The 14,323-nt window shown below is 27.3% G+C and overlaps 3 protein-coding genes across 3 annotated transcripts; all 3 read left to right on the top strand.

Moving 5' to 3' along the window:
- Window positions 1-4,366: 4,366 nt before the first annotated feature.
- Window positions 4,367-5,392, top strand: LOC114182030 (CASP-like protein 4D1). Its single transcript, XM_028068771.1, has 3 exons — window positions 4,367-4,515; window positions 4,918-5,053; window positions 5,141-5,392. The coding sequence occupies exons 1-3, from the start codon at window positions 4,367-4,369 to the stop codon at window positions 5,390-5,392; spliced, it is 537 nt and encodes a 178-aa protein (XP_027924572.1).
- A 3,098-nt stretch (window positions 5,393-8,490) lies between these two features.
- On the top strand, window positions 8,491-10,022 carry LOC114182032 (CASP-like protein 4D1). Its single transcript, XM_028068775.1, has 3 exons — window positions 8,491-8,655; window positions 8,863-8,998; window positions 9,786-10,022. The coding sequence occupies exons 1-3, from the start codon at window positions 8,507-8,509 to the stop codon at window positions 10,020-10,022; spliced, it is 522 nt and encodes a 173-aa protein (XP_027924576.1). The 5' UTR covers window positions 8,491-8,506.
- A 2,022-nt stretch (window positions 10,023-12,044) lies between these two features.
- Window positions 12,045-14,323, top strand: LOC114182033 (CASP-like protein 4D1). The gene is made up of 3 exons (XM_028068776.2): window positions 12,045-12,193; window positions 12,407-12,542; window positions 14,012-14,323. The coding sequence occupies exons 1-3, from the start codon at window positions 12,045-12,047 to the stop codon at window positions 14,219-14,221; spliced, it is 495 nt and encodes a 164-aa protein (XP_027924577.2). The 3' UTR covers window positions 14,222-14,323.

Below are 14,323 nucleotides of genomic sequence, written 5' to 3' on the forward strand. Positions count from 1 at the left end.
TTAGTGTGTCCAAGGAATCACTAATACTATACTTCTTCTCTTTTCTTTGGATTGAATTCAATACCTTCAAACATTGCCCATTCCTCATTGCTCTTCTCATGCAAACCCTATACCATTGTTCTTTCATAACACAACATCCAATTTAGAGGTTAAGAGAAAGAGTAAATAAGAGTTTTATTATTTATTGTTCTTTCAAGAACATGCTAACTCATACTTCATTGATATGCATGTAATCGATCAACATTTAATTCTTGTTTATTTTACATATGATTTGGAGTTTGTTTTCGCAAAATTATCTAATAAGTTATTTGATGATAACTTACAAGTTTCAAGTTGATAAGCCAACTAAAGTAGCGAATAAACTGATAGTTGACATTATTTTTCTCTGAAAAAAGACATTATGTCCGATAAATCATGTTAATGAACTAAATACAAAGTCTTCCATCACTACAATGTTGTTCGTAGCTTTAGGAACCTCGATATAAGTTAATTGTTTTGATGTGAATGTGATTTGGAATTAAAAATCAAATTACTTGTAAAGTATTTTTATAGCTTAATATACAACACGTTTTTATTGTTTAATGCTTTATTACTATTAACACAAGTCGTAACATTATTCGTAAAAGTAAAAATAGGATCTTTTTGCCTAAAGCAATGAATTTTAGGAAAAGAAAATAGATGAATTTAAGGGGATAAAGAGAGACCGAAAGTGTTATTTATTTTAAACGATAAAGAGACGATAGTGAAGAAATTTGAATGTAAGATTTGTTAGAGTTTCTGAACGATTCGATGGATATCATAAATAAAAAAGTGTCTTTAATAGATGAAAAAGTAAGATTAAAATTTTACCATTATAGTTAAAAATAATATAAAATAAGATGTAATTAATTAAATTAAATTTGAAAGAAAATATGAATATTTTTAAACAAAAACATTTACTAGTGTGATTAGTTTGAAATAAAATATAATTGGTTTAAAATGATTTTAATTAATTATTAAAGTACAATAAAATTTAATATTATTATTAATTTATTATTATTATCATTATTAATTTTATTTCTATTTTATTTATATGTTATACTATTTTTTCATTAATATTATTTTTAAAAATATTTTTTTTTCATTATTATTATTAGCATGCATAATAGAATTTGGAAAAAAAGTTAAAAATATTTTGGTAACTACACAGATGAAAAAAGTGTTTATCCTCAAATTTTTTTCGCTGTTGTGAGAATCAATCTTTACTCTCATCCCCTAGCTAATCTTTCTCGAATAAGTGCAAATACCTTATAACATACAAGTATCACTACAAAAATAGTTATTTTTAGTGGGAGTTAAATTTGACATTTCTGGGGTATTAATCCCCTACTAATGATTTTATCAAGGATTTGCAATTTTTTCTAAAAGAGACAACGTGACTAACCGATTACCGGTTATTTTTAGTAATCCCTAGAACTAGCGCAATTTATTGGAAGTTTACAAAACCCTCGCTACTGCTCAAAATTCTTGTTACTGCCACGTTATTATATAGTCACTAGAGAATGAAAAACGAGAGGGGAAGCCTTGACTTTTTTTTCTCGTCTTCATGTCTTAGGCCTTTCACCCTAATTTTGAATCCAAAATGTTGTGAAAATTACATTATCTCTTCTCACATTTTCACCTTCACACTCACACATGCATATTTTTCGTTTTATTTTGTTTTGCAAAATTTAAGTACTTTTAGTGTGTATAAAATATAGTATTATATGTATTTTCTATATTTTGTCCTCCTCCTACGACATGAGCCACAACTGCTTCATCTTCCTCCTCCTAGGACACGAAATTGAAATCACAAAGTAACACTCTCTTTACTGATTATGAAATCAACAAAGTTTGTTGATGAAATCAAAAGAAAAAATGATAGAATGAGTGCTATGAACCTTGAGTTTGAGAGAGACCGAAAAAGAGAAAGAGACACCGTGAAAGAGAAAGAAAAAAGTTTGTAGACAAATTAAAAATTTTGAAAAATTAAACAAATAAGTGTGAGAATAATTTTTCAGAGGATTTTTTAAGAAATCCCTTAAACTTGAGATTTAAAAAACTTCTACTATGTATACTTCTTATTGGAGGTTTTCAAACCCCAACTAGAAAACGCCCCAAAAGAATTATATATTTTTGATGCAGTGTATGTCATTCTCTCTTTTATATGCATGAATAGTAAACATGTCAAAAGAAACACATGCTTTAGTGTTAAGTTTGGTTAAAAATAAAATTATTCGGTAAAAAGTGGACCAAATTAAATTGATTCGTTTTAATTCAATTCATGGATAATCAATTTGTGGGAACCAACTTTACTCACTTGGACAAGTTAACCCTCCCCCTTCACACGTACCTTTTCTCCTATATCTCACATAAATTAGCTATATTTTATATATTAATATTTTAAACCATACAAAAATAGTTCTAATCATGAAACTTTTTAATTATCACCATAATTGTGGTCTTTTTCACTCTAGTGATGTATTCTATAGAAATTAAAATAGGGTCTTCCTATACGAACTTAATGTGTTGTGAACTGAGACACACTCATTTGGATACTGTTTGTAAAAGTAAAACATAACATTTTATAAATTAGTTTGAATAAAAGGATATTTACAATAGCATACAAAAAATTCGACAAGGAGTGCACAAACAAATATGGGTGTGATTAAGAAGAATGTTAAGCTTAGGATACACAATTTTTTTCCAGTGTATTTACTACCCAATCAACGTGAGAAATTCAAAGCCCATTTATGTCATTTTGCAGCGAATTGAGCAATTTCTTCCTCTACCTCCATTATTTCAACATGCACTACCATAAATTTTTGTATTTCAGAATGGATAATTAAAAATATCATTTTTTATATTTTAAAATAAAAAATAAAAAAGTATTTCGAATTATATACTTCAGAATACAAAATTTACATACATTCTGGATTATAATTCTAAATACAATAATTTATGAGGTACAGAAAGAAATTTATGGAGTGCAGGAAGAACCTGCCTGAACGTTGTAGAACTAATTCCACAATGGATCACAATTTTTTTTTGGGCCGTTGATCCAGAATCACGTGATTGGTGTCAAAGTGATTTTTGGGTCATTTTCACCTTTTAATTTTCATTGAATGTAATTTTATCCTTACGTAGAAAACTTATTCTTGAATACATTTTAGCGATAATATTAAGAATATATGTGAAACAAAAGACAGATATAAAAGACAGAAAGTATTTTATAGTAAAATTTTAAATAAATTAAACTAATCATTATTAAATTTCACGAAATTACAAATATTTTTATGTTTTTTTTCTCCTCCATTTAATTAATCTTTCTCAGCAGTTGCTTGAAAAATATTATCCTATTAGATTCTTTCTGCTTTGAGCATAACTTGTATAAGAGAGTAAAATCCATTTTTAATTCGAAATCTTAAAATAATAAATTTAACAATATTTTCTCTTTATATATTATTTTTCACATTTGCATCTAATGTAAAATTTCAACACATACTCAACAAATTACAAATATAAAGAAAAATAATAATAATTTGACTTGTAATTATAATAAATACTTGCCGTAATTAGCCGGTGGTGGTGAAGAAGATAGAGTGAAAACCTAAGTCATAGTGATTTTCAAATGTTTGGCAGAGTCCTATGAGAGACAAATTCAAATTATTAGCACAGCTCACAAAAAATCACTTCCTATCGTAAATTAATTTGGAATCAGACAAACACAAAGAATGTTTCTATTTTCCACTATTTCTTTGAAATCCCTCGGCTTTTCCGAAAACAACACGTATCCATTTTCTTTGTCATTTCCCCCAAAGGAAAACTATTTTTTTAATCAAAGGTTTTGGTTTGAATGTTTTTTCATCTGATTTTTAAAATCAATTTGAAAAAAAAAATCTTCAATTTTTTTATCCAAATACTATTGATAAAGATCCTATATTTGCATGGTTAAACAATTATAAAGTGTTGGATTACAACATACTACTATTAATTTTCAGTACTATTATCAAATGGTGTTTAGGTTTTGCTTTTTGGTCAAAAAAAAAACTGTTTTAAGTGTTCTATTAAGCTAGAAACAATATCTTTGAATGAAATAATTGTAAAAATTAGGGTAGTGATTAATTGAACAATATATATATATATATATATATATATATATATTGGCATTGCTGTTTGCTCCAACATTCATCCAAATGAGGTTTTGCAGATTATATAAAACAAATGGCATTGGAGCTAACGAAGAAAAGACAAAGAAATTAACCGAGTCTTGGTTATTAGTTTTGCATATAAAAGGGATTTTTTAGTGCACAAGATTGTAAGAAGAATAGCTTAATTTGAAGCAAACATGGTGTCAAAACCTGTGGCCAACTCGATGCTTTTTCTGAGGATTGTTGCTCTTGCAGCCTCAGCTGCATCTGTAGCCTTACTGTTTACGAACAAAGTCAAATTTGATGATGGAACGAAGCTCAGATTTCAAGATTTCTATTCATTCAGGTAAGAATTCTGCATTCAAGTGCATTGAACGTATCGATTAGAGATAAAACCAATTTAAAATATGTATATGACTCCGAATCTCACTTTATAAGTCGATTTTGTGAAATAAAATTAAACTTAAAGTTATTTTCTTAACAAAATTATATTATAATTACTGTAAAACTCCATTTATTACATGAAAAACATTCTATATGGAGCTTATTAAGAGATTTTTTTACGTAACTTTCGTAAATACAGAAAGGGAAAAAACATACATAGTTTAATTTAGAGGCAAAAAATAAATTTCATAAATCTTATAGTGTAAATTTCTAACATGCATAAATAGTTAGAAAATGCATATAAACCAAACTCTAATATAATAATTTGTGAGTGAAAATAACCTTAATTTGTTGAAAAATGCAGGTATGAAGCAGTGGTTGGAATAATTGGTGGTGCATATTGTATACTGCAGCTACCATTTGCCATATATTATGCAGTAAAGCAGAAGAGGTTGATACGCAATGGATTCTTACCTGAATTTGATTTCTATGGAGACAAGGTCCTAAATTTTCTTATTTTTGTTTTCTATATCCTCAAAAATTTAATTAAAATTATTTTAAATACTAAAAGTTGTGTGAAATTGCAGGTAATTTGTGTTCTTCTGGGCACAGGAGTTGGTGTAGGGTTTGGAGTGTGTTTGGAATTTAAAAAGTTCTTTGATGACATATTTGACTCTGTGGGTACCCCAAAGAGTGACCCTACAAGGAAGACATATGACAAGTTTTTTGTTCGAGGGATTGTGGCTTCTGCTATTCTCCTTGTTGCATGTCTTTCTATGATCATTGTTTCTCTTATTTCCTCCATCAATCGAAATCGAAGCAAAGGCATTTTTAATTAGGAAAATGATTTTGTTTTTCATCATCACCTCCTTAATAAGGCTACTTCATCTCTTTCTTTTTCTGATGTCTTCACCAACCTCAAAGGATAAAGTATTTGTACATCATTCACCTTTTTTATTCAGTAACCATTTATAAAAGTGCCTTTTGTTTATTATATTAAGTGTTAATTATGATTTTGATAGTTCCAATATGAGTCCAGATTTTTTATTAATTTTTTTTATTAATTTTTTTTATTGTCTTTTATTTGACATTAAAAATATATATTAATATTTTAAATATTCTTTTAATATATTTTAAAACGTTAAAATTAGTGATAATCAATATATTATGAAAATATGGTAGAGAAACAATAAATATAAAATCACCAGAGAATCCAATTCCGTAGAAGATCACTAAAAGAAGGAAAAAAAAAAAAAAAGGGGTTCGGCTGAAACTTTCACAGTACGATTTTTTTTTTTTTTTTGTATTTCAGTTTCAGTATTTTGACCAATCTGATATTGTTTTTACTTTTAATTCTGGCCTCAAATCATTTCTTTTTTCTAGGATTTGAGTATTAAAAAAATACCAACTCAATAATAGTTTTGGATTCGAACTTCGTGAATAAAAGAGTTGTAATTAAAGAAACTCCACTAAAAATTAATTATCAATCAAGTTTTTCAATAAATATTAACCATCATATATAGTTATCTAAAAAAAAAAATACAAGTTGTGGATTTTCTTTATTAAACTAATGGTGTCTTACTTCAAGACAGTCAAATTAAAATCTCAATTCAACATTTCCATTTATGATTTTAATCGATGAATAAGATTCAACGTTCAACTTGTCTAAATCAAACTTTATAGTAAATTCAACTTTGTAGCTTACAAGTAGTTAAACCTATATAAAGCATTTGATGTGAATCATATTTTAAGTTAATTCAAAAATTTTGTGCCCGAATTTTGCCTAAACAAAATTATAAAGATTATGACCAAAAGATACATCAAATCAAAGCATGAAATTGAAAAGAAAAAAAAATTAATTACACGTTTTACTCTATTCTGTTATTTTAAAATTATAAAACTACAAAAAAAAAATTAATGATGGATAATTTTAATACAACATTTGTAAGTGATTAAAATAGATTATTTAGTACAAACACGATTTCATCCATTTAACTCTATATTTGTACCAATTAAGAATAATAGTTATGTCCATTTAACTTTATATTTTTTTCACCTAATATATTTTTATTTATATCTGAGTTCCAAATATCTTGATATGCATGACTTCTATAGTTATCAATGATTTGATCTTCTTAAATATATGTTAACTTGAAATTCTAAATATTTGAAAAGTATGTTTTATGTGTTTTAGACTATGATTTCTAGTATCGAAACTATGTCATAAAATTATATATATATATATATATATATATATATATATATATATATATATATATATATATAACGAATTTAACTTGTTAAAGTAAAAAACATAATACATAAGGAATATATTAGATACATTTAGCTTATGATCAACATTCAATAACATAATGCAATACTCACATTTCTTTCCCAATTTTTTTTTACACAACAATAAACTTGAAATTTAAGTATATCACAAAAATTGTTATATAAGTCCACAAAATGTGTTTTGAGAATTCCAAAATTATAAATTACCTTAGACTAGTTTGGTTCTTTTCTAAATTCATTTGAGACATTTAGCTCTCTTTAAATAGAGCTTGTAAAATAAATTTCCATGCCTACACGTAACCTACGTGCGTGTGTTAACTTTTTTTTTTTATGATAAAAAACCATTAAAAATATTATTGTTATAATTATAAAAATAAAGATAAATAATTTTTATAATTTTACTATAGATAATTTTTATTTATTTTGTAGGTAATTTTTTATTATAAAAAGTTATTCTAGTTTTAAAAAATGATAAAATTTAAAAAAAGTGATCAAATTAAAAAATGGTTAAATTTTAAAAAAATTACTTAAAACATATATTTAAGGACGAAAGATAAATGTGTACATCAAAATGAAGAATCACTTTATATATGAGAATGAATATATAAATTCATACATATTTAATGTTATTTACTAAATTTATTATCTTCTTAAATATGTCAATCGAGTCTTACATAAAAGCTAAATGAATATATTTCGAACTAATTCCAACAAGTTTTAATGCAATTATAATGAAGGTATTATTCGGTAAGAAAAAAAAAATAGTTTTCTGAAAATCTGAAATTAGAAATGCCTATTTTTGTTACTTTTTGTTTTTAAAGAAAATAATATTTAATCTGTAAACCAAAGTCGTCAACTTCAACGTCTTTAGCAGAATCCTAGAATAATGGACCAATCCCTTTGTATCAGCACAGCTCGCAAAATATAGGAGAAAGTATCGAAAACTTAAATTTGAGTTTGGATTTTTTATTATGTTTTTTTATCTGTTGTTTATCTGTTGTATTTTCAAATTACATTTATAAATATTAATTTTAAAATTTTAAGATATATTAAAATTATTTTTAAAATATCAAAACAATATACTTTTAATACTCAACAAACAACAGTAAAAATAAAAAAAAGTCAGCAAAGAAATCTTCCCTTTCCTTAAATCTTAGCTTTTTCAAGAACATATATCACTACTTCATTATTTTTGACAATTTTTTTTTTCTTTTAATAACAATATTTTTAAAATAATCATCATTAAAAATTATATTTATTTACAAAATTATCATCGTTGTTTACGACAATAACTCAAACTATTGTTAAAATGGAGTTCGCAAACAAATTTTGAATTAACATATGGCAAAAAGAGACCAATTCTACATTTTGTCGATAAAAACAAAAAACTTAAAGAAAAGTGCGTACGTTGATCGGCCAAAATAAAAAATTTTGCAAAATGGTGATTGATTGAACGCTTTGAATTGCCATTTATCAGCAAACTTGATCCAAACACAAGAGGACAAGGTTTTGTGGATTAAAATAAATGGCAGTAATTGGATTTAACGACATGATAGAGAAACAAATAGAATGATCTTGACTTGTTTTCGTGTATAAAAGGGTATTCAAGAACGCAAGAAAAGATGAAAAAAATTAAAGAGTTAGATTTGTTTGAAGCAAAAATGGTGACCAAAAGTTTGGCTAACTCAATGCTTGCGTTGAGGATAGTTGCTCTTGCAACTTCAGCTGCAACAATGGCCTTACTCGTTACTGACAACTACACATTTCAAAACGGTGCAGAGCTCAAATATCAAGATTTCAATTCATACAGGTAAAAAAAAATTCACCCAAACTATTTTTTTTTATGTATGATAGAAGTCACATCCTAAATAGATATCATAAATAGGTAAAACAATTTTATAGCATATAATGATATCTTTTTAATAAATATTTATGTTTGACTAAAAGAAAAAATGTTTGGTAAAAATACCAGAGCTTCGTGTATCTCATTGTTGTCATTGATATGTAAAATCTGCAGCCTTGTGGTGGCTATTGCAGCAATTTCGTGTGCATATTGTATAGTGCAGCTTCCGTTTTCCATATACTATGCAATGAGACAGAAGAGGCTCATAAACAATGGATTCTTGCCAGAATTTGACTTCTATGGAGACAAGGTATGGCTTTTTCATTATTATTTTATCACATAACATATATATGCTTAATAGTTCAATAATACAAATTAAAGAAGACTTTAGTATATGTATTAGGATTCAACTGTACTTTTGAGTTTTAAGTCTTTAAAGATTCCTTGTTGATCAGATATGAAACAAATTTATAGCGGTGTAAATCTTACTTTCGAGTTTGATAAGGATGAGTTAAATTTAAGATTAAATACGTTTTTATTCGTAAACTTGAACGTAAAATTGGATTTTTTATTTGTTTTTAACTTTGATATAGTTTAGTTATGTATATATATAATTTTTTAATTTAATTATGTGAAATTTTGTTGACATGTTAAATGACAATCAAAGATAACTTTTGAACTATTTGTATAATTTGAAACATTTAAATTAAAACACGTAAAAGAAATTGATGGCATTGAATTAAAATGATTAAATTCATTATTTTTTAAATTCAAAAATAAATATATATGAAAGTTTAGGACAGAAGAAAAATTACAATATTTTGTAAAACTTTAGAAATTAAAAATGAATTTAACCCTTAAATTTGAAATCCTCTTCTTAAAATTTTATTAAAATCATTCAAAATCTATATTAACAAAATTTGTAAATTTGGTGTTATATATCTAACCATTAAGCTGACATGAACATTTAATTTCATAATCGAGACGTATCGACGTGAGAGAATGAAAGTGTATTTAAAATTAGAAAAATTGGAAGTATCTGATTGTTTTCCCTCGCTCTTGGACATTAATATATAATATGGATGTGAATTTTGCAGGTAATTAGTCTGTGTCTGGGCGTAGCCATTGGGAGTGGTTTTGCACTGTCTGTGGAATTAAAGAAGTTCATCGAGGATCATGTGAAAGCTTCGGATGATTTTAAGGGCACATACAACAAGATTTTGATTCGAGGATTCATTTCTTCTGCTTTTCTTCTCGTCACCTTCTTCTCCATGGCTTTCCTTTCATTCATTTCTTCCAACAATCGACCCAGAAAGCAACCCAACCCCTACTAAACCCTACCTATATATTGCTTCATCAATTTTTGCTGTCAAAATTAATATAAATCTACAATATTGATAAATGAACGAGACATATAGATAACCGGATAACTGCCACGTCATACAGATAATAAAAAAAATCTAATGACAAAAACTTAATTAAAAGTTATTGCTGACCCGTTCTTTTTTTTAAATTATTTTTTTTTTTTAATTTTTATGATAAAACTTTTAATGATTAAAAATCGGAAAACTTTAAGAAGTTCATAAAATTAAGTAAAGACTTTGAGGAGTTGGATGATAAATTGATAATTCAACATTTTCATCATATTCATATTCATACTATGACATACACAATGTATTCTTTAAATTTTAGCACATTTAAAAATACATAATAGTTGTCTGTTCTAATTATACAAAAATTTAGAACGTTATTAAAAGAGTTCATAAAAAAATTAATTAATATATATAAGTACAAGTTTTTTTTATTATGTGAACTTGCGGACCGATCCACACGGACTGTAGATTAGTCTGCACGAACTATAGACTTATGCAGACCGGACCATTATAGATCTGCAGAGTCACTATCTTGACCTGTCCCGCATTTTTTTTGGGCCTGCGAGTCGACCTTCCCTAGGCCAAATACTAGTTCAATACAATAAGACAAAACAGTCGACCGATGTGTGAGGTCTTGCAAAATAGAAATTAATGAATCTCAGAAAACGATACCCATCAAGCCATGAACCTAATTTAATACAATAAGAAAAAACAGTTGACCTATCCAAAATTTCAGTGGTTGGAAATTTTCATGGTACCTACAACTCCTATTAAAATTAAATAATTTGATAAAATAATAAAATTTCAAAGATTTTGATGTGATTTTTTTTTGGCTTTTTACTCGTTTAGTTATACCCCTTTGGTACACCTTTGAAAAAAGGGATACATTCTTTATTAGATTATGGAGCTTTTCAATTTAAAAGGTCTATGAGTTTTTTTTTTTTTTTTCATTAGTAAATGCTATTTTTATGTGTACAGAATTTTGATTGAGAGAGAAATAAATACAATTATAATTATTTAAAAAGAAGAAATCATGCTTGAAGATATTTACTGAAATGAATTAAATTATTTATTTTAAATTGTGAATAATGATGTTGATATTTAAAACATTATTTTCACTCTATGTTAAAAGGTTATGAATGGTGAAAAGTTGAAGATACCAATGTCGAGAATAAGGTTGAGGAAAAAATATGTATCCAATCCAATACGGAGAAATCTGAAGTAAGTTTGACTTGGGTTGTACAAGGAGATAATGTTGATAAATAAAATCAAATAAAATAGATAATTATATTTCAACCCAAATTTATATTAATATTTATAAATTTATAAATTTATAAATATATTTTAAATTTTATGTTTAATATGATACTATTTTGTGAAAATTTAATTGTAATTTATATAAAATCATAGTTTATTATAATGATTATTATTAAAATGTGCATGTTATTTTTTAGTTAAAGATTTATTATATTTATATTATTTATTCAAAATAAAAAAAAAAATATTTAAATTTTTTAATTTAATATAAATCTACAATCTTAATTCAATTAACTCGATAAATTAATATATGATCCAAACAACCTTAATTCAATTAACTCGATAAAATAAATGACTAAATATAAATTCAGATCAAATGGAAATAAATGGATTGAATTCGAATCCAAGTCAACACGACCACAACTCCCCAAGTGGATAAAACATAATTTAGTTTTATTTTGAAATGAAAATTATAAATAAAAAAAAAAATTAGTATGTGTGGTCCTAAAGGAAGAAAAATGAATGGGGAGTGGTGAGGAAAATGAGATAGGTGCGTGATTGGGTTTGTCTGTAATGGAGTGTGGAAAAAATTGGTTCTAGAGATGTTGATGGCAGTAATTGGATTTAAGGAGATGATAGAGAAACAAATAGAATGATCTTGATTTGTTTTGTGTATAAAAGAAGATAGGAAGGAAAATTAAAGAGTTAGGTTTGTTTGAAGTAAAAATGGTGACCAAAAGTTTGGCTAACTCAATTCTTGCGTTGAGGATACTTGCTCTTGCAACTTCAGCTGTATCAATGGCCTTACTCGTTACTAACGACTACACATTTCAAAACGGTGCAGAGCTCAAATATTATGATTTCAGTTCATACAGGTAAAAGTAACCCATCCAAACTATTTTTTTAATGTATCCAATTAATTATTATACATTATATTTTGTTAAAAAATAAAAACAATAAATTTTGCGTATTCTTAGAAAAATTAAGAGGAACTAGTAAATTTGCTCTTAAAACCTTAATATTTATGCTTGACTAAGCTAATAGTTTGGTAAAAATGACGAGAGCTTCTTGGTATGTAAAATCTGCAGCTTTGTGGTAGGTATTGCAGCAATTACGTTCGTATATAGTGTAGTGCAGCTTCCATTTGCCGTATACTATGCAATTAAACGGAAGAGGGTCATAAACAATGAACTCTTGCGAAAATTTGACCTATATGGAGACAAGGTATGGCTTTTTCATTATTATGTTATCGCATAAAATATACTTAATAGTTCAAGTATAATTTTGAATTCTAAGTATGTATGAGAATAATTAAATTCAATTAAGAGTAATTTCAGTGTATTCTCATCTATTCTACTTAATATTTTATTATAATATTTAAATCTATATTTTTTTTTCTAAAGTAAACTTTCATGATATTATGAACTCTGACGTAGATTCTCAACACTAGTGCAAAAATGGTTTATAACATCACCTATTCCACGTCTGTTCAAGAAAAGTTCAACGTTAGAAATGATCGGTAACATTTTTGTAAATAAAATGTCAAAATTGATGTCGGTTGTCAGACTAACCAAAGTTAATTTAAAAAATAACATCGACCCCTCCACTTCCGAAATCAAGTAACATCGAGCGTTAGTGACAGATGTTGAGTAATGTCGGTCGGTGCACACAAGATCCGACGTCGAATTCAAGTTAAAAAAAAACATGAAACCCTTTTCTAGTTCCTATTCCTTCGCGCTCTCCTTCTTCCACAGTGACCCAACAGCGAGGACGAGTTTTCCACCACCGCAAAAGGTGATTTTTAGTTCGTTTAACTTGAATGAAACTTGATTAACACCTTTGGTTTACATTTTTTGACGTTTTCACCGATCGTTTTGGCCAAGATTCATGTGGCAGCAACGATGAGGTTCTACCGCTCCTCCGACGACTTCCAACAACAACAACAACAGACGAGCAACTCCTTCAACGACCACCTTAAAAACACTTTTCTCAAATGTTAGATCTTCAAATCTTCACCTGTCAACCCTTAGCTTCCAATTAGTAATGGTTTTCTTTTAGGGTTTCAATTTTTTTTTTTCACTTTGCCGTTAATTTCTCACTTTGGCATCTTTGTTGTTTATTTTTATGAAGAGATTCAGTTTTAGGTGATGTGTTTCAAAATCTACAATGCATCTAAGACTGACTGCTTTGCCCATTCAATGGCCATGCCATACCCATTTCGGGTTTAGTTGATTATGGTTACTTCATAGTTGCTTCACGTGTTCAAACATAGCAGATTTTTTCCTTCTTTCAACGCAAAAATGCACGTTTGTTGTCCAATCCTCCGATGTTAATCGATGTCGGTATATATTTTCGACCTTAATTTTAACGTCATCCAATACGTTGTTGAAGTTTGAACAAACGTCAAAGGCCAAAAATATCATAAGTTAAAAGCTTTTTTTTTGTGTTAGTACAAGTTCGATAACTGAACTTTGGATTAATCCTTAAATTTAAAACCTAATTCTTATGATGTTAACAATATTGAATCTAGTGTGTTATCTCCTATTGAACTGTTACGTGATCACATTGATATTTAAGTTCATAATTGAGATGTACATATCATTTTATCTCGGTAGGAGGAAATGAAAATGCATTTAAAATATAGAAAAATAGAAAGTATTCGACATTAATATATATGGATGTGAATTTTGCAGGTAATTAGTCTGTGTCTGGGAGTAGCCATTGGGAGTGGTTTTGCACTGTCTGTGGAGTTAAAGGAGTTCATCAAGGATCATGTGAAAGCTTCGGATGATTTTAAGGGCACATACAACAAGATTTTGATTCGAGGATTCATTTCTTCTGCTTTTCTTCTCGTCACCTTCCTCTCCGTGGTTGTTCTTTCATTCATTTCCTCCAACAATTGACCCAGAAGGCAACCCAACCCCTTCTAAACCCTACTTATATATTGCTTCATCAATTTTTGCTATCAAAATGTATATAAATGTAGAATACTATTATTGTCACAT

Source organism: Vigna unguiculata, chromosome 4 (assembly GCF_037176805.1).
Source record: "Vigna unguiculata cultivar grain cowpea cultivar isolate G323 ecotype 2 chromosome 4, ASM3717680v1, whole genome shotgun sequence".
Taxonomy (NCBI): domain Eukaryota; kingdom Viridiplantae; phylum Streptophyta; class Magnoliopsida; order Fabales; family Fabaceae; genus Vigna; species Vigna unguiculata.

Excerpts from the sequence above, each read along its gene's own strand:
- LOC114182030 (XM_028068771.1), top strand. The coding sequence starts at position 4,367 with ATGGTGTCAAAACCTGTGGCCAACTCGATGCTTTTTCTGAGGATTGTT. Across the intron at positions 4,516-4,917 it reads CAAGATTTCTATTCATTCAG|GTATGAAGCAGTGGTTGGAA; the intron begins GTAAGAATTCTG and ends TGAAAAATGCAG. Across the intron at positions 5,054-5,140 it reads TTGATTTCTATGGAGACAAG|GTAATTTGTGTTCTTCTGGG; the intron begins GTCCTAAATTTT and ends GTGAAATTGCAG.
- LOC114182032 (XM_028068775.1), top strand. The coding sequence starts at position 8,507 with ATGGTGACCAAAAGTTTGGCTAACTCAATGCTTGCGTTGAGGATAGTT. Across the intron at positions 8,656-8,862 it reads CAAGATTTCAATTCATACAG|CCTTGTGGTGGCTATTGCAG; the intron begins GTAAAAAAAAAT and ends TAAAATCTGCAG. Across the intron at positions 8,999-9,785 it reads TTGACTTCTATGGAGACAAG|GTAATTAGTCTGTGTCTGGG; the intron begins GTATGGCTTTTT and ends TGAATTTTGCAG.
- LOC114182033 (XM_028068776.2), top strand. The coding sequence starts at position 12,045 with ATGGTGACCAAAAGTTTGGCTAACTCAATTCTTGCGTTGAGGATACTT. Across the intron at positions 12,194-12,406 it reads TATGATTTCAGTTCATACAG|CTTTGTGGTAGGTATTGCAG; the intron begins GTAAAAGTAACC and ends TAAAATCTGCAG. Across the intron at positions 12,543-14,011 it reads TTGACCTATATGGAGACAAG|GTAATTAGTCTGTGTCTGGG; the intron begins GTATGGCTTTTT and ends TGAATTTTGCAG.